This window comes from Brachyistius frenatus, unplaced genomic scaffold (genome assembly GCF_029030835.1).
Source record: "Brachyistius frenatus isolate BFR_SWC_R1_liver_20210118 unplaced genomic scaffold, ASM2903083v1 Contig_17, whole genome shotgun sequence".
In the NCBI taxonomy this organism is placed as follows: Eukaryota; Metazoa; Chordata; class Actinopteri; family Embiotocidae; genus Brachyistius; species Brachyistius frenatus.
The window spans coordinates 5627501-5645506 of record NW_027210616.1 but is presented as its reverse complement, the minus strand read 5'-3'; the positions used below and the strand labels follow the sequence as shown (position 1 = coordinate 5645506).

The following is an 18006-nucleotide window of genomic DNA, read 5'->3' as shown; positions in this document are numbered from 1 at the left end:
AACCACAAATAAATACCGTGAAATTCACAATACTTTTTTTTTTTGTTATTATAAAATAATTAATTTACGAGGAGTATAATATTACTTCATCACCAGTATATTAATAATTATTTTACAATTGCACTGCTTTTATTATCAGTTCTGCCCCAGCACCGGAATGACAGCGTGTTAACGCCGAGTTACGTTTTGGTTGTCCAACATTTTCCGGAAACGCCGGCTGGGAGTGCTTCAGCTTCTGACTTGTAAACAGGCATGGAAGTCACAACTAACGTCTTAGCGTCATCGAGGGAACATTTTGTAATACGAATTGCACAAAATCGCAACCGAGGTATAGTGGGTTAAAACGGTAAGCAACTTAAAATTGCATTTATAGACGTTATTTGACTTTGTTGTTTACCAAGCTAACTACCTCGGCTACTACGGAGCGAGTTAACGTTAGCATAGCGCTGGTTAGCCTTAAGCACGTGTCAAAATAGCTTTATTGTTTACATTACTACGCCATAAGTTCACGTGTTTTTTTTAAAAGTAATCCCTTTAACCTCGACGCCTAGACTGCCCGGTGCCATTCATTAACAGAACGTTATCGTATATCAGCCATTGGTCGCTGCTGCTGGATAGCCGTGCAGACAAGCACCTGAAGGGGGCGCTGTTCAGCCGCAGGCTGCGTCGGGTTGTACTTTTACTATGGACAATGAAGTTGAGGACGGTCAGAAAAGCGCGAAAGGCGACCACTTCTTTTTCGAGGACTCCGGCAGTTCAGAGGATGAAGGTGAAACTAAGTTCAGACACCAGGAACATCGCAGAAGCGGCGGGCGAGCTGCACGGCTCAGCGGGGAGGGATCGCCTCCGCTCCTCCTGGCCTTCAGCTCCTCTCGGATAGCTCTGCAGGACGCAAGACTCGGTTCTCCTGCTGAATTGCAGGAGGAGGACAATGACGAGTCCACCGAGAAGTGGATGATCCTGGATGAAGAGGAGCAGGTGGGGGATTCAAGCATCCAGCTGAACCTGAGCTACTGGAACAGCTCTGAGGATGACTCCGGAGATGAAGGTCAGACTCCACTTCATCGGCCTCCGGGTTAACATTGTGTTCCTGTCTGTCATCTAATTCCATTAGATTTCAACACAAGCACTCAGGTGTTTTAAATAAGTGATCAATATTTACAGCTGCCAGTGGCATAGTGGAGCAACAAGGACAAAACAGTCAAATTAAATCAACTAAACTAAATCTCTGGACATCAGTAAGGATTATCTACTTTATTTTTTTTCATCGAGTAAAACCGTAAATGCACCAGCTGTGATATTTCATAGACAAGACTGTCGAGTTACAGCTCAGAATGTTATTTTTTGAATTGCTGTTCCAGCATCCAACATGGGAGATAGATGGAAACAATACAGAGACATGATGAGAAACAAAGATAGAAATACATTTCATGCAAAAACAGTAAACTGACACGGTGAGTTATAGTGATTTCTGTAGATCAGTGGGAGTACAATTTATTTAAGATATTACAGAGTCATTATAGAATCGGTTTGCTTCAGCATGCAGTCCGTTGTTTGGGAAATGCTCCGCTTCACGTTAATGAAGATAGATACTCATATTCACACCAGGGACCTGCATTGCACAACCGCTTTGTCTTGTCTTGCCACCTCGGGGCTTCACTGGAGCAGAGAGGCGTTAGGTTTTATTTACATACGTGATAGTAGCTTTTGGAAGGTCAAGTGTTCCTCATAATTTTTTAGTCCCCAGAGCTCCAGCTTTTACAAGACTGAATAACTGGGAAAGACTACTGGGCTTGGAAAAACTCCTGATATGATATATAAGTTTATGTTGCAGTTCAATAACTATTCCTCCTCAGAGCAACTCACAGTTATATCTTTAATTGACGAATATATTTGTGTCTGTGTAACAATGTTCTCCTTGGTCTTTCTCTCCGTCTCAGAAATAACAGAGGAGAATGTAAAATCAGTAAAAGAGACCTGGGCTGTATCAGAGAGAGACAAGGTAACTTTTTAAAACAGCTTTCATGAATACTACTGGAGATCTCATTAATGCAGGACAATATGCAACTACTAAACAGTAGCAAAAGGAGGAAAGAAAATGTATTCAAAATTGTGGTTGTCTGATATTGAAGACTGTATTATGGGTTCACATAATTGGCCTTTAAAAATGTCTGTCATGTCTTTCATTTTATCCAGTATGGCGCTGATCCGTTTCTGGCCAGCCGCTACTTCATCCCTGGTCGATCTCTGATCTGTCGCATCTGCAACAGGACGGGACACCTTGCCAAAAGCTGCTACCTCCATAAAGTAAAGTAACTCACTCATTTATCCTATTACCATGAGTGCCTGCAGAGTTCGATTGACAGGACCCGTCATACCATCTTTAAAAGCAATCTTTCTGGTCTCCATGTCAGCAGAAATGTCCCACCTGTGTCCTTTGTGGGATCCGGGGCCACATCCAGAGGGACTGTCCAGGCCGCCCATGCCCGAGCTGTTTACTGCCTTCACATGGCCTCAGGCCCTGTGAAATTCCTTCCTTGTGGAACCAACACTGCCAGCGCTGTGGGATGACAGGGCACCTCTCTGATGTGAGCTTGTCTGCTATTTCCCAAATCTGGTTCCCTTTGAGTGTTTGTGTTGGAGAGTGAGTTGCCGGGTTGGAGGAACCGTTGGAAGCATTTCTGTGTTGAAAGATTTTGTTGCCTTTAAAGTGTGTGGGGGCAATTTTACAAAGTGTTGTTTTATTTCTGCAAATAGTTCCTCGTCTTCTGTGGCGTTACACAAAGCTTTTTCTGTACTTTGCTCAGAAGAATAATTCTCTCCTCTGTTGTTTGGGTTTTCCTCAGGCCTGTCCTGACACATGGAGACAGTTCCACTTAACTGTGAGTTGAAGTTTGGACATAACTGCACTTTGTTCACCTCAGCTGCTTTTCTAAGCAACAGAATACCTCCTAACATGAAAGGGTCTTTCTGTATAAATATAATTTGAGGCTTTAATGATTTTGCCCAAAATGAAATGAGAATTTATCCAAGAAGCAGGTGACTCTTATTTATTTAAGATTTATTTTGAGCATTTTCTGCTTTTTATTAAAAAGTCACAGTAGAGACACATGGCTGGCTGGCACTGCTCATAATCAGTTTTTATGTAATGTGTTAATAAAACATTTAAGTTTTTTGTTTTTAAAAATGTCCTTTGTTTGACCTTTATTTCCAGATCAGGTTAGAGGTTCCTCTCAGGCCACGGACTGTTCATAACCTCAGACATAAGAGATACCACACTCACTGTTACAACTGCTCTAAAAGGGGTCATTATGGCTTTGTAAGTGGTTATTGAAAGGAAGCTTCCCCTTACTTTTATCTCCTGGCGTTCTAGTCTTGATCTTTACCTGCCTTCACTTTGTTTTTTACCGCTTAATCGTTTATTCCTCTCGCTTCTCTTCGTTTTTCCTTACCTCGCATTTCTCTTTGCTGTTTTTACACTCCTGTCCAACAGGTTTTCTTCTTCTCTCTGTTTCTCTCTGTGTTTTGGATCCGACTTAACTGAATCCTTTTGCTCCCTAAGTTTCCATTCTTTGATCTGTCTCCCACAATCACTGTCATTACTTGTGTCTTTTTAATGGCACTATTTTCCTTTGTCTTGTACCCATCCTTTAACTTCTTAGCTCTAGTTCATGTGTGTTTTTCTGTTGGCATCAGGAGTGCACGAGGAGGAGAATGATCAGTGGCACTTTTCCGTCACTGCCTTATGTTTCACACTATGACACCAAGGAGGACATTCTCCAACATCGTATGAGGATGCAGAAAAGAACCAAAGGTGACAAAGCATATGTTATAGTAGTTTTCTTCAACCGGTGGGTCGGGAACCAAAAGTAGGTCGCGGGGCTGTTTTCAGTGGGTCACAAATGTGTGCATGAAAAAAAAAAAAAAAAAGATTCAGTATTTTGAAGTCTACAGAATTGTAGTTTTCCCACTATTATTTTCAAGGACATATGTTTCTAACACAGTAGCCAATAGCCACCATCCACCAGCGTTGTCATGACAGTAACGACCAAAACTAATGCAGTCACCTTGTAGCTCTCAGTTGAGCTTTTGCAGACAGGTTAAGGATTAGATATTTATTTAGTTAAAGAAAAGTTTGCCCTTTTATTAAATATTTACACAGTTCAATTACGTTTCCTCAAACTTGATGAGCATCACCATTTTAAACCTGTTTGACAACATCTGTAATTCAAGATAAATCTGCCTTTTTATTGAATTGGTAGTTTAGCTCTAGGTTAAAAAAAAAAAAAAAAAAAAAAAAAAGTTTGTTTCATGTTTTCAATATCACATGAAGGTATTGTATATTACTGCCCTTTTTTTGTGGAATAAATATGAGTGGCCCCACAATAAAACAAAATTGTCCAGATTAGATTTGGGTGGTGGCGGCACAGTGGTGTAGTGGTTTTCAATGCCGCCACACAGCGAAAAGGTTCCGGGTCCGATTCCGGGCCTGGGCCTTTCTGTGTGGAGTTTGCATGTTCTCCCTGTGCCTGCGTGGGTTCTCTCCGGGCACCGTCCAAAAACATGCATCTCAGGTTATTTGGTGATTCTACAAATTGTCCTTAGGTGTGAATGAGAGTGTGACTGGTCTTTGTGTGTTGCCCCTGTGATAAACTGGCGACCTGTCCAGGGTGTACCCTGCCTCCACCCAAAGTCAGCTGGAATAGGCTCCAGCCCCCTGTGACTCTGTTCAGGATAAAGCGGGTATAGATAATGGATGGATTTGGGTGGTGAGACCATTTGAGAACCACTATTTTTTTTTATTCTACAATGTTTTATTGTACATACAACAATGTCAACTTTTGCAAAAAAAACAATTTATTTTATCTCTGCTCTTTCTGCTTTATTGGTGTTTAAAAAAAAAAAAGTATTTGGGATTTAATCTTAGCTAAACAAAAATCAAATACCATCTTTCTAGAGTGACCTTTAATACATATATCATGACAAAATTATTTTACTTTAACAATACACTTCATGGACTTGAGAAATCTGTTGCGAGCCTGTCAGTAAAATTAGATAGACATCTTCCAGACACAGAGCCACATTAGATTTCATTCAGTAAATGTGAGCACAATCAGTTTTTAAATTTAAAAAAAATAAATTTTTTTTAGCTGTTTTGTTCTCTGCCAGTTGAAGAGGAAATATGTTTCTTTAGCTACTAAATATATCACTATGTTCACCATAAAATGAAAATGAAAATGAAAGATGCTAAAATGCTCTGTTGAGTTCAGAAGACCTGCAGAGTTGGCTGATAACTGTGCGCTCGTCCCAGTGGACGCCACTTTTACATTTCATTCAACTTCTTGTTAATGTAAAACAGTGATTAGCTCTATAGCCTGTTTTGAATTATTATTCTATTAAACAGGATCACACTGATTATTAAGTCGGTCTTGTCTATCTGGGTTGTCTGTGTTTTCAGAGCATGCAAGTGCTGGATCCCTGACGCCTTCAGACTTGGAACGATTGTGTGAAAAAAACAGGGAGAGTGGCGAGGAGACTCAGTCAGTCCAGCGGAGAAGCAGGACTAAACAAGAGGCATGTAGCCGAGCTGGCAGGAGGAAGACGTGGCCAGAGAGGCGCAGAGAGAGACGTGAGGTTAAGCGACTGAGGAGAGAGGCCCAGTTCATGCGGGAAGGAGGACTGATGGGGAGGTCGCTGGGTAACTCCGACAATGAAGTCTGTCCCGCAGACTCCTTTAGACAATCCCCCCACCGTCACAGGCAGTCCATACCTCCTCCACAGAAGAAGAGGAGGGACGAGACAAGTTTCAGAAGAGCAGCGAGAGCACAGAGGTGGAAGAAAAGAGAAGCGTTTAAACATGGGGATTTGTATCCCCATGGTGACGTGGACATTGGAAGTGAAAACCTTCTTTCTCCAAAGCAAAGAGTGCGTCACAGAAGAAGATAAAGTGTGATGTTTACTTCCACCAAGGAGGTTGTTTTCGGTGCAGTCTGTCTGTTTGTCAGCAGCATTACGGAAAAAACAGCAGTTTGATTTTCATGAAACGTAGTGCATTGATGCAGCATGGGCCAAGGAGGGACGCATTCAATTTTGGAGCAGATCTGAATCATCGATAATCAATTTTTTACTTTCATTAACATTGTGAGACCGAACATTTGGCCTACTAAATGCCACACATCTTAAAATCCAGTAGACGATAGTTCAATAGTGACAAAACATCAGCCATCCTGGAAATGTGATGACTGCACATAACAATCCACATTCACAGTTACCAGTGCCCCTCTGCGATATACATGTGCTTGCTCAAACTTTAAACAGCAAGCAGTCGTTATGGAGCTGTCATGGAGTGACAGTGGTTTCACCGGGGAGAACTGGAAACAACAGCTGAGATGAGTCAGTGAGGCACAAATGTATTTTTATATCATTCTGATAGTTTTGGAAATACATCCAGACATTATAGTGGTTGCAGTTCATCAGTATTGTCTTTTAATTCATTTATTGTCAATTCATTTTAGTTCAAAACTTCATTACAAACTCAGGGTCGAGATAAAAGACATCATCACATAGAATTAAAGGAAACATTAAATTCATAAATTACTACAAAAACGATCCTGTCCAATACAGTCGAAGGATGCTTATCTTAATCTGGTATGAACTTACTTCTGTACTATGTTCATTATACTGGCTGGGCCAAATTTGATACCTGCACAGTTTTAAACATATTAAGAATATATATATATATATATATTTTTTTTTTTTACACTTTTTACTTGCCTTTTCCAATTCTGTTATATTGTATGATGTGAGAATGGTTGGTTATCTTTGTAAATATAATGACTGTTTTACAGCAACAATTCATTTCCTCGATTAAGATACTCGAAATTTCCCGATTCCCCCATTTCTGTGTTTCCAAGATACAAGATTATTGTGGGACGTTTGATGCGTGAAAACATACTCTCATGTGGGTGTATATGTTTACTTATTGTATCGTTACGTGTCTGCGTATGTAGAGCACATCAGCTTGAAAAGCCGTATGAAGCCAGTGGCTTTCAAAGCGTCGTCTCATAGTATTTCTGCTACGAAGCTGCTGAATTATTAATAAGCAAAGCAGCTGCCGGGGTTTTTGGCAGACAGAAGTAGTCGAACTCCGACAACAAGCTACTTTGCTTAATATCGCCCTTCACTGCCACTAATTACATAACTCGTACGCAAACATATATTGCACGCATTTGAACGCCCCCCCCCCTCCTCCTCCTCCTCCTCCCCGGCGAGTTTGCGTAATTTGCTCTCAAGGATTTTGCACGAAATTGCCTTGTGACGAGCTCCACGTCGCTCTGTCATCGATTAGCAGCGGCTGGCCGGAGACGCGACCCTCCCATTGATTGATCTCCGCTCCCCGCTGACCGGAGAAAACACACCGACGGCGAAGGCGAGAGGGGATTTAAATTAGACGACTTTCACCCACCTCGCTCGAGGGAGAAGGCACCCCTCCCTCACGCGGTCGTCGGTAATCCCGCGTCCGGCTCCGTTAACCGACGATCCCGCAACGTAAGACACGGCGCGACGTCCGCTAGCTCGTAACGTCGGCACCGTCGGACTCGTTTCCCCTCCAGACCTCGCTTCCTGTTAGCCTTCGGCTAGCTGGAGAGAGAGAGAGAGAGAAACAACAACAACACAATTATGCTAATGAACGAGCAGGTATAGTTAGCCAACTCGGAGCAGGTGGAGCCGTCCTGGGTTTTTTTTTTTATTTTTTTTTTTTTATCAGTAATTTCTCCAGGAAGCTGCGCCGATAACTTTGTTTTGCAGCCAGTTATCAGCGCGGCTGGTTCGCTTTAGTTCGCTAGACGCTCGACAGCTAGCCATCTTGTGTTGGACGGGAGCGTTGAACTTGGCCGGCTTCAGGAAGAGAAGCGACGTCCGGCAACTTCAGTCGCTCGTTTGTTGAATCGACAGCGGAGAGGAGCGGACCGTGTCCGACCGGTGCCTTTTTTTCTTTTTTTTTTTTTAAAACAACAACACTTTATTTGACTGTGAAAGCCCGACGGAGCTCACCGGAGGACAATGGAGAAGAAGCAGCTGTTGTTGTGGTGAAGAGGACGCTGATAACTGAGCGTTTCGTTTTTGTTGTATCTCCTGCTGATTGAACTGCAGCTTGGAGGACTTGTTTGCGTTGCTAAGTGGTGCATTTTTGTTAGAATTATTATTATTATTATTTTTTTAAAAGCTGTTTCCGTTGAATTGACCCCCCCCCCCTCCCACCACACACACACACACACACACACACACGCAGCTCAGGGGCGACTGGATGGAGTCGGTGCAGACGGTGCGACACATGAGGGCTGTGATTCCCTGAACTTGCTGCTTTCCAGGTCTTCTTGTAGTCAAACAACAGATTTAAATGCCTCAGAAAACACTCGCAGGAACCGCTCGGCGAAGGTAACTCGGTGGCTGGAGAGACGCCGAGAAGCGGTCTGAAGAGCGAGGCTCCTGGACGTCCATCTCTCAAAGCATACCTTCATCATATCTATCCACCACCACCACCACCTCCTCCTCCTCCTCCTCCTCCTCCTCACTAGCCATGGACCCCCCGAGGACTCGGTCTCGGTCTCGGTCTGGCTTCTATCATTTCGCCGTGAGCGGCGGCATTGGAAGCGGCGGCAACGCGGTCGGTAACGGGAGCTTGATGAACGCCACCGGAGGAGGGGTGAGCAACCCCGGCTGGGCGCCGCACCACGGAGGTCGTAGCTACCCGGAGAGCCAGCAGCAGCAGCAGCAGCAGCAGCAGCAGCAGCAACAGCAGCAGCAGCAACAGCAGCAACAGCAGCAGCAGCAACACACCCAGGGGAGCTACCTGTCCGCGGGGGCGCAGCGCCACTCTTCGCACGGAGCTCACAGGCACCCCGGGGCCGGTAAGCAGGTTTAAGTAAACAGGGCCTGCAGCCTGGCTAGATGCATCTTTACACACATTCACACAGGATGCACCCCCTGAGGGATGCAGGCAGACCAGAGCAGCTTATCAGGCTTTGAGACATTCAACTAAAAGGCTTGGTGCTTTCACTGACAGCTGTTGCTTGACAGGCCAGCTGTATATTGTGAAATGGGCTGCATTGGAGCTTTAAAGGTTTAACTACCATTGAGTCGCGTAAATAGGCCAAAGCAGGTTGATGAACTTTGTCTTGTATGTCACTGCTTGTCTTTATTCTCGGAGTGAAAATTTATCCTGACTCGCGGAAGGAATTTAGCACTGCAGATTTTTCTTCGAGGAAGTCCAAGCATGGGTGTGCTGAAGCCCAGCAGGTCACATTATGTTACACCCGTGGACGCAGTGCAGAAACTAAGACCACAGGTTATTAGTGATTTAACTTAAATTATAATCGCAGTTAAACACAGATTTATTTAGAACTAAATTAGATGGTGGATAAAATGAATCTATTTGTTGGAAAGTGGAAATTTCGTAGATTCAAACTCTTAATATTGTTGAGCAGTGCGTTTTGATTTATCAGATTAGAGACAGATGGATTTGCTCAGTGGTTTAGACATCCCACACACTCGTCTACTGTCTGTACAAGACATATGTACAAGAGGAGTCTGATTAAAAAACAGTTTGGATCCTTGAAACAAGCCTGGGAATTGTTTAATATGAAATCCCTTTCTCTACAGCAATTTTATCTTTATGTTTTAGGTTGCTAACTGTTGTGCTTCAGGCCGGCATTGTAGTTTTCCTTGTAGTTCACAGTCAGCCCATTCATCCGTAAGCCTTAATGCTATTTAACTTACTTTTCAGCCTTTGTAAAGCTCTATACTGTCCCAGATTAGTTTTCTTCTTTAGTGGTTCAGGGTCGAGTGGAGTGAAGATTGATGTTACTCTCTTTTAAAAGGCAAAGAAATTAACTTGTGTTGGCATGTTGTTGGTTTCTTCACTTTCTCAAGTCAAATATATTCTTATTGTCCAGTATCTATTTAATATTTATTCAATTGGCTTTTCCTCCTAACGGCTTCAGTGGTTCCCTTTTCAACCTAAACTCACAAAGACGACAAATGAAAAAAACACCTTGACGAAATAAGAAGAAATAAATTAAATTGACCAAGAAGAAAATTGAGTGTGAGACAGCACAGGAACTATTGACACTAGTCTTTCAGCAGCTTTTGATTGCTGACCGTTAAAAACTTGACTGGAGAAACCTTCTTTTAATACCAGTCTGGAGTTCCTTCAAAGGCAACAAGAAAGTGCTGTGAATGAATGAAAGCAGGTTTTTAATGGGCCTCTGTTGTAATAGCAGCACAGTTGCCAAACACCCAAAATAAGCCACACAGAGGGGACACAGAGATGCATGCTTCCCACGTTGACAGGCTTCAGCAGGGTTTGTGTGGATGACTTAAACAATACACATGCTTCATCCTTTCTAGTTGTGTGTGTGTGTGTGTGTGTGTTATTGAATGTACTCTTTGTGTAAGCAATATAACACTGTTTAAGTGCATTGTTTGTCTTTGTACATGTCACTGTATTACACCTCCTGGCATCAGTTATGTGACAGGGTTGGATTTGGGGGTGTTAAAATGTGGCCCGCTGTCTTACCTCTGTTTTATTTCCATCCCCCTTCCCCCTCCCCCTCCCCTTCCCTCCCCTTCTGTTTTACTCCCCCAGTTGTCACCTACTTTTGCTTTTAACAGTGAGCGTTGCATCCCACAATCTGCCAGCATTGCAACTCAACAGCAAGCATTTTTTTTGTTTTTTACAGATCTTCATTAATAATCATTGTATGTGATCTCTGCAGATTATGTGGGTAAATAGATTGTTTCTCTACATCTTTTTTCCCCTTCTAAATAATGGTTTGAGTTTTTTTTAAATTCGGCTAAAGAGCATGAACAAATTGCTTCTTGATGACAGCTGGTTCTCTAGGTTCACTACCTTGCCTGACTCGATTGTCGTGAAAGAAATGATGTCAGTCTTCCCCAGCAGCTTTGCTCTGAGGAAATAAGGTCGTGTCTGCTCGCCAACAGAACCCGTCCAGTCTGGCTCACCATCCCCTCGCCTATGGCCCCCGGGATGAATCAGCATTAACAGACCTAGTTATCCACAAAACACATGGGCGTCTGAGGCCCGGGACCTTATGAGGTCTAAAGAAAAATGGATGGTAAGATGAATAAAGATGTAAGCCAACATGCTGGACCCACTGTTGGCGAGTCAGTTCTCTGCAGCCACTAGCAGGGTGCCTTTGAGCTGTCACTGTCGGCAGACTTCACATGGCTCCGGAGTGGCGTCGCAAAGACAAGAAAGGGGTAGGGGGTGCTGTCAGATCTGTTGTTTCTGAGGAGGCAGAAGGGACTGTTTGGATGAGGAAGGCAGAGAGGAAGAAACAGAAAGGCATGAGGGGAGGAGTTCCCCCCCCCCACTCTTTTTGGTGATTAAAGGTTTTTGGGGGGACTGCTTAAAGAAAACTCTTGTCAGCCGAGTTCAAAGACATCCTTCTTAAGCTGCTGAAATGTCTGTGTGCACATGTTGCATCGAGACTGCACATGTGGACTGTCAGATAAACAGATGGAGAGTACTGTGTTTTTCTGAGATTATGTGCTTTATTTAGAGGTTATTTTTCTCTCTTTTTTTTGGTATTCTTTTTGATGTACTTATCTCATTCATATCATTAAGGAATCTTTCTTTTGGGATGGTCTGTTGATCTTAAAAAAAAAAGATTCAGAGCGCTTGTTCTTTCACCACAAGGAATTCACAAAAAGAGAAAGAGGCACAGTACTGAGCTGCAGTTAAAGAGCTTATGGTGGTTGACTACCTTGCTCAGGGGCACTTCAACATGACAGAAGACTGGCAACACAGAGATTTGAAGTCAGGGGTTTCTGGTAATAGTTTATTTTCAAAGGGATTACTCTACTGGGTGACACAAGTTTATGGGATAGTTCTAGCGAGCAGTTATTTTTGTATTTTATTATTGTGTCTAATGTTTGAAATAATTGCACCATAAAATGCCAGAAAATTGTGAAAATAAGCATCACATGTTCACAAATTGATGTCTTGAAGTTGCTTCTTGTGTCTGACCAGCAGTTTAAAACCAAAACATTTTCATTTTACAATCCTCTAAAACAAGGAAAAGCAGCAAATCTTCACATTTGCGAAGCTAAAACCACCAATGTTTTGCTTGATAATGATTTTAGTCCTTGGTTTCAGCTCTAGATAGTAGCACACCATGTGAACTTTGAGAAAAGTGATAGTGAGTTGATGACTGGAGACAAAAGTAGTTATCCTTCTTCAAAAAGATTTTACATGTGCAAAGCGAATCAGATGCTTTGGTGTTCTGCACATGCTCGATTGTGGGCGTCTGTGTGCCGGAAATGGGCTTTTCATGGCAGATCAGAAGGAGTGATTTGTTTGCGAGAGCCACAGAGGATGAGCTCAGTGTGACATCTTCCAGAGATGAGTTCCTTTCTTGTCGTCTTGTTTAAAGCAGGACATTTAAAAGCCAGTTTGGAAGAGAAAACCTATGCGGAGAACGCAGGACTGTATCTGTTTGTTTAACAATATGTCGGAGGCATGTTTTTGTTCTCACTGTTGGACTGTTGTGGTGTCTATAGAACTGTTCAAGCAAATGCAGCCAGGCTGCATTAAGATAGCATCTTTTTTTGTTTTGGCATCCAGTGTGGTCTTGAAAGGGAAAATAAAAGCAAAGGCAGCGAGCTGCCCGTGTGTGTTTTGTGTGTGTTTTGTTGGCTTAGCCAGTGTATGTGTCTTGTGATGTTGATATTTTTCTCAGCCCTATTTTATCTGATTATGTTTTTTCCCCCTCTCTCTGGCCTGCAGGAGGTTTGCTACATTTTCATCCAGATAATGTGTGCAGCGAAGATCGGGACAAAGTAAGTATGAAACATGACCTCTGCCTGTTGCCTCTCCTCTGCTCCTGGCTTAAATGGAATTTATATTTAATTGTTTTTGCTCTCTCATTCATTCTCCCCTTTTGTCTGTCTGTCTTTGTGGTTTTTTTTTTCCTGAACGACCATCGCCATGGTTTCCTCACCTCCTCCACCTCGTGTGCAGATAGAAGACAGTCCAAGCCCGAAAAGGCAGCGTCTCTCCCAGCAGTCCATATTAGATCTAAGCTCCGCCCCTCCCTCGACTCCCTCCTCTCCCATTCGCCCTTGGGAGCTGCCTCCCAGTCGCAGACCACACCCCCACTACATGCCGGAGAGATGCCATACACCTGTCCGAAACCGTCGCAGGTATGTGTGTGACACAAATACATTTCAAGTAATTAGTCAGCTTAAAAATATTGAATAATAATTACAAGATTACACATTTTGTATCTTGAAATTGCTTAATTTGTTTGAAAGTATGAAAAACATTGCAGTTTGCACAGTAATATGAGGTGACGCATGTCAGTCTGCAAAGATTTGTGAATTTCCACAGGTTAAGGCGTGTGATGAGGTTACCTTTTATCAGGACTATTAGAATTCATTTAAATACTTGAATTAAAGATCAATTCCAAAAATCTCAATAATCTTTCCATTTAGTGGTTTTAATACACTGTTGAAGCTGAAGTTTCTTCCTGCTTTTTTGTCAGCACTTAAGTTTTAGTCAGGGGTTCATGGGAACTCCACTATATTAATGATGCAAATGACAACATACCTCAAAAAGTCTTGATGCCTGCTCCATAATCCAAGTAGAAAACCTTAGAAAGTTAGATCAGTTCCTCTGGTGGTAAACTGAGGGTCGACCTCCTGCCGCCTCTTTAGTTTTTCCCCTTCTTTCTTCCACCTCAGCCCTCCGATGAGACGTCAGCGTGGCCGCAGAGACCGTCTGACCCGCCACCATCACCACAATGCCCACAACAACCACCACCACTACAACAGCAACAACAATCACCACCACCATCACCACCCCAATGCCCACCATCATCACCACCACCAGCACCTGCACTCCCACCACGGCCCGTCACCGGGCCATCAGGATGAAAACTACCGACACCCAGCTCCTCCTCAGGGTTACCCACCCTACAGCCAGCAACCTCCTCGAGGGCCGGGGCCCGGACCCGAAGAACGCCCGGGTTACCATCCCCCAAACCCCTCCCCGAGGCCTCTACACCAGTCACCTAACCTGTCTCCCAGGCTGCTGCACCCTGCCGCCCATCCGCAGCACCCCCACCCGTCCCAGCAACAGAGCAGCGTGCTGCTGGACCTCCATGAGCAGGTGGGTTCAGAGTGGATAATGATGCCGTGTTGGTGGTGTGTATCAGAGGAAAAACATAGTACAGCAGTAGAGAAAGGACTGAAATGAGAAAGCCTGACTAGCTGTTGTGATTCTCAAAGTAGGGCATCTTTTTGCTCGACACAGCATAAATAACACTTTTTAAGATGTATGTTCTTAAAACAAGACACTGTGAAAATTCAAACCAGCTACTCGTGGGTATATTCATTTATTTGCAGCTGAAGATGTTGACCAAAGTCTAATGTGATCTTCTTTTGATGAATTGCTGAGGTCTGTTTAGATCTCGAAAGCAGCAACAGAATTTTCTGATATTTATCAAGAAAAACTAATTCATGCAGGTGAAAGTTTCAGTTGGTAAAGGAAAGCCTGTCTGTTGGCACGTCTGACTTGTGTGCTTTTTTTTTTTTTTTTTTTTCCCCAGTGGGGAAAGATTTAGTTGGCTGGAATGGAGAAAAGATTATTGGCAAAATGAAAACTTTACCTTTGTGTGATTAATCAATTTTTTTTTTTTTTTAATCCAAGTGCATTTTAAAGCACATTTGAAACAACTATTTTACAAATAGTTTATGGCTGTTAGTAATGGTGATCTCAAGGTATGTAAGTTTAACTCCTCTCTAGAAATGGAGAGAAACACATTACTCCAATAATTGGATTTGATATTAACAGGTGAGTAGATAAAATGTCAGAGCTAATTTTAATCTGCAGGTCCTTTGCAGGCAAACAAGTGTGTAGGTGTTGGACCTTAATCAATTAAATGCCACTTAAATGTACATTATAATTCAACCAAGTTTGCATCAGAATTCATATCCACAAATTAATGCAAGCTTTTAAAAAAAAAGAAAAAAGGCACTACTTTAACTGCAAGACATCCTCTCATTCGCGTTACCACTTTGTCTGTTCATAAAAATTGTAAGTCTTGTATCTCAGAACATGCCTCTGTTCGGAAAACCCTGCCGAGCTGTGCTCAACACCACATATACATCTGTGGTGTCAGCAGTGATACCTACGGTTTTCACAATTGGATAAACAGTTGTGGATAAAGTCTTGTCACTCGACTTGTCCCCCCCCTCATGTGATCTCCATATTCAGGGTTCAGCTCCGGTATCATACCCTGTGTCTCCTCCGGGGGCGCCACCGGGCCTGCCGCCTCGCTCTGCCCCACAGCAGATCCCAGCATGCTCGGTGGTCTTCAGTGGACAGCACTATCCCGTTTGCAGCGTCCCTCCTCCTGTGAGTGTGTTTGTGTTTCTTTTGAGAGATGCATGTTTCCCCGTAGCACAATTGTTTTATTTAACACATTTCAAAATCCTTTCTCCAGTGTGCCTCTCTGAATTTAATTTGACTGTTTCTTTGTGTCTCTGTTAGGTCCTTCAGACTTGTTCTGTGCAGCACTTACCCATGCCCTACCCATTCCCGTCACTGCTGTCCAGCGACCCGGCCTTCCTGCTCCCCCCTCCTCACCTCACCCACCCCCCCACGCACCTCTCCCACCATCCACCCCATTTGCCGCAGCCCGGACAGTTTGGACCCTATCCGGCGCAGCAGGCCCGATCGGTGAGTAGGAAGTTGTACGTTGTTTCAAACGAAAGCTGTTGTGAATGTTATAAATTCTGGTATTTGGGTTTAAATCTGAATTGACAAGATTAGAGTGTCCTGTTTATCTCCTCATATCAACGTGTCTCTTAAAAAAACAACAATGTGTCCCCTGTTTGACATTTTATATAAAGTTCTCTCTTGAGAAGTCAGTGTGACAGTCGGCATCTTTCAGGGAAAGTTTCATTGTTCCTCCTGCCACATAGAAAATGCAGCAGTAAAGTGTTGTACAGTGTTGCAGCAGAAAAGATGATTCATGTTTTAAACATTTGAGTAAGTCAGTTGGTGTTTGCTCGCACGTAGAAACGGTTTATAACCCCGTTTCCCAAAAAGTTGGGAAACTGTGTAAATTGTAAATAAAAACAGAATGCAATGATTTGCAAATCACATCAACCCATATTTAATTGCAAATAGACCAAAGAACACATGTCAAATGAGAAATGTTATTGTTTTATGAAAAATATGTGCTTATTTTGAATTTAATGGCCGAAACGCGTCTCAGAAAATTTGGGACAGGGGCAACAAAAGACTGGAAAAGTGTAAAGATAAAAAAAAAGAAAAGAAACACCTGGTCAAACATCTCGCAACCAATTAGGTTACCTGGCAACAGATCAGCAACTGTTTGGGTATAAAAAGAAAATTTCAGATAGTCCGAGTCTCTCCAGTGAAGATGGGGAGCGGTTCATCACTCTGAAAGACTGGGAAAAACAGTGCAACATTTTTTTAATAATGTTCGTCAATGTAAAATTTCAAAGAATTTGGGCATTTCAATTTGTCTATTTGCAATAAAATATTGGTTTATTTGATTTGCAATGATTTTGCAATTTTGGTTTTGCATTTAAAAGAAAATATCTGTCGTTGGTTTAAAGGTACTGAGAATGTCAGTGTTGTGCATCACTAATATTGAAACAATACTATGAAACTTAACAAAGGCAAAAGAAGATTCTGATCGAATAGGTTCATGTTATTTGAGATTAAATATTACCCTTGTGGAAGCGTAATACGACAGCTCTTCTGTCCACATTGGACTTTAGTGTGACTTTGATATTGATTAATCCTCAGTGCTTATTGAAGCACAAACTGAATACAAAGCAATTGCTGGGAGAATGAAATCATTTCATTTTGCTTTCAATCACATCACGGTATTTTTAAGCACTTCACGGGATTCTTTTTAAGCATTTATTGATCGTTTATGTGTGCTTTCTTTCTTAAATATACGCGTGTAATATTACCGAGTGGTTGAATCGCCCCTGCTGGTGTTATCACGTGAAACAATCTCGGACAGTAACGCGCGTATGGCGCCTCCCTCATCTTGTCATGGTTTTCCACATCATTCTCCTTCGCCCTCTCAGCCATTGCAGAGGATAGAGAACGATGTGGAGCTGCTTGGAGAGCACCTGTCTTTGGGTGCCGGGCTCCACTACCCTCCCGCCACCCACCCTGCCCTCACCCCACACTCGACGCAGCTCCACTTCCTCTCCCATGACCCTCTGCCACAGGAGTTCTTTGGAGTGGTGAGCGTTTACAGTGAACCGATCAAATCTATATATTCTCATCTTCGGAGTGCTGTGAAAAATGAGAGCTGGAAACCATGTAAATGATGTAAACGTGTACGTGTCGTCAATCGTCTCCCCAAGTCCTATCCGAACTTCATTCCTCGACGTCTCCCGGGGCGACGGTACCGCTCGCAACAGCTGCCCCCTTCGCCTTACCACCCCAGCCTCCTGCCTTACTTCCTGTAAGTACATCGGTAAAGTAGCTCACTTAAGACGAGAAAAGTTTATTTTATTATTGTTTAAGTCCAATATAAAACACATGACCTGAATAAAATTGTAATTCCTTCTCTTGACATTCAAGGCCCTTACAGACCAAGCTCCCTCATATCTTAAAGACCTCATAGTATCCTTCTACCCTATAGAGCACTTTGCCGTCAGAGTGCAGGCTTACTTGCGGTTCCTAGAATTTACAAAAGTACAATGGGAGGCTGAGACTTTAGCTTTATGGTCCCTCTCCGGTGGAACCAACTCCCAAATTTAGTTCAGGATGCAGAAAAACTGTCTACTTTAAAGCTCCGGGTTAAATCGTTCCTATTTGGTAGATCTTATAGTCACGGCCAGCTCAGGTGACCGTAAACCGTCCCGTGGTTACGATCGCCACGTGCCCGTGTTTTTACTTTTTGAATGTTGATGTCTTCAAAGTGT

General features: G+C 43.0%; 2 protein-coding genes across 4 annotated transcripts in view; both read left to right on the top strand.

The window, feature by feature from the left end:
- The first annotated feature begins 234 nt into the window (after nucleotides 1-234).
- On the top strand, nucleotides 235-7022 carry LOC138618650 (zinc finger CCHC domain-containing protein 7-like). 2 transcript variants are annotated; one of them, XM_069694531.1, is made up of 8 exons: nucleotides 235-1048; nucleotides 1941-2002; nucleotides 2197-2307; nucleotides 2418-2588; nucleotides 2847-2882; nucleotides 3215-3319; nucleotides 3697-3814; nucleotides 5459-7022. In XM_069694531.1, the coding sequence occupies exons 1-8, from the start codon at nucleotides 685-687 to the stop codon at nucleotides 5944-5946; spliced, it is 1455 nt and encodes a 484-aa protein (XP_069550632.1). In that variant the 5' UTR covers nucleotides 235-684; the 3' UTR covers nucleotides 5947-7022. The 2 variants fall into 2 exon arrangements, with proteins under 2 accessions (XP_069550632.1, XP_069550633.1); XM_069694532.1 differs by lacking the exon at nucleotides 3215-3319.
- A 476-nt stretch (nucleotides 7023-7498) lies between these two features.
- The window catches only part of LOC138618649 (E3 ubiquitin-protein ligase RNF38-like), a 14424-nt gene continuing 3916 nt past the window's right edge, over nucleotides 7499-18006 (top strand). For both annotated transcript variants that reach the window (XM_069694530.1, XM_069694529.1), the window contains exons 1-8: nucleotides 7499-8912; nucleotides 12812-12864; nucleotides 13046-13227; nucleotides 13768-14194; nucleotides 15302-15442; nucleotides 15578-15766; nucleotides 17158-17319; nucleotides 17443-17543. In XM_069694530.1, the coding sequence (XP_069550631.1) occupies nucleotides 8582-8912; nucleotides 12812-12864; nucleotides 13046-13227; nucleotides 13768-14194; nucleotides 15302-15442; nucleotides 15578-15766; nucleotides 17158-17319; nucleotides 17443-17543 (1586 nt within the window). In that variant the 5' untranslated portion in view covers nucleotides 7499-8581. The remainder of the gene's footprint in view (nucleotides 8913-12811; nucleotides 12865-13045; nucleotides 13228-13767; nucleotides 14195-15301; nucleotides 15443-15577; nucleotides 15767-17157; nucleotides 17320-17442; nucleotides 17544-18006) is intronic.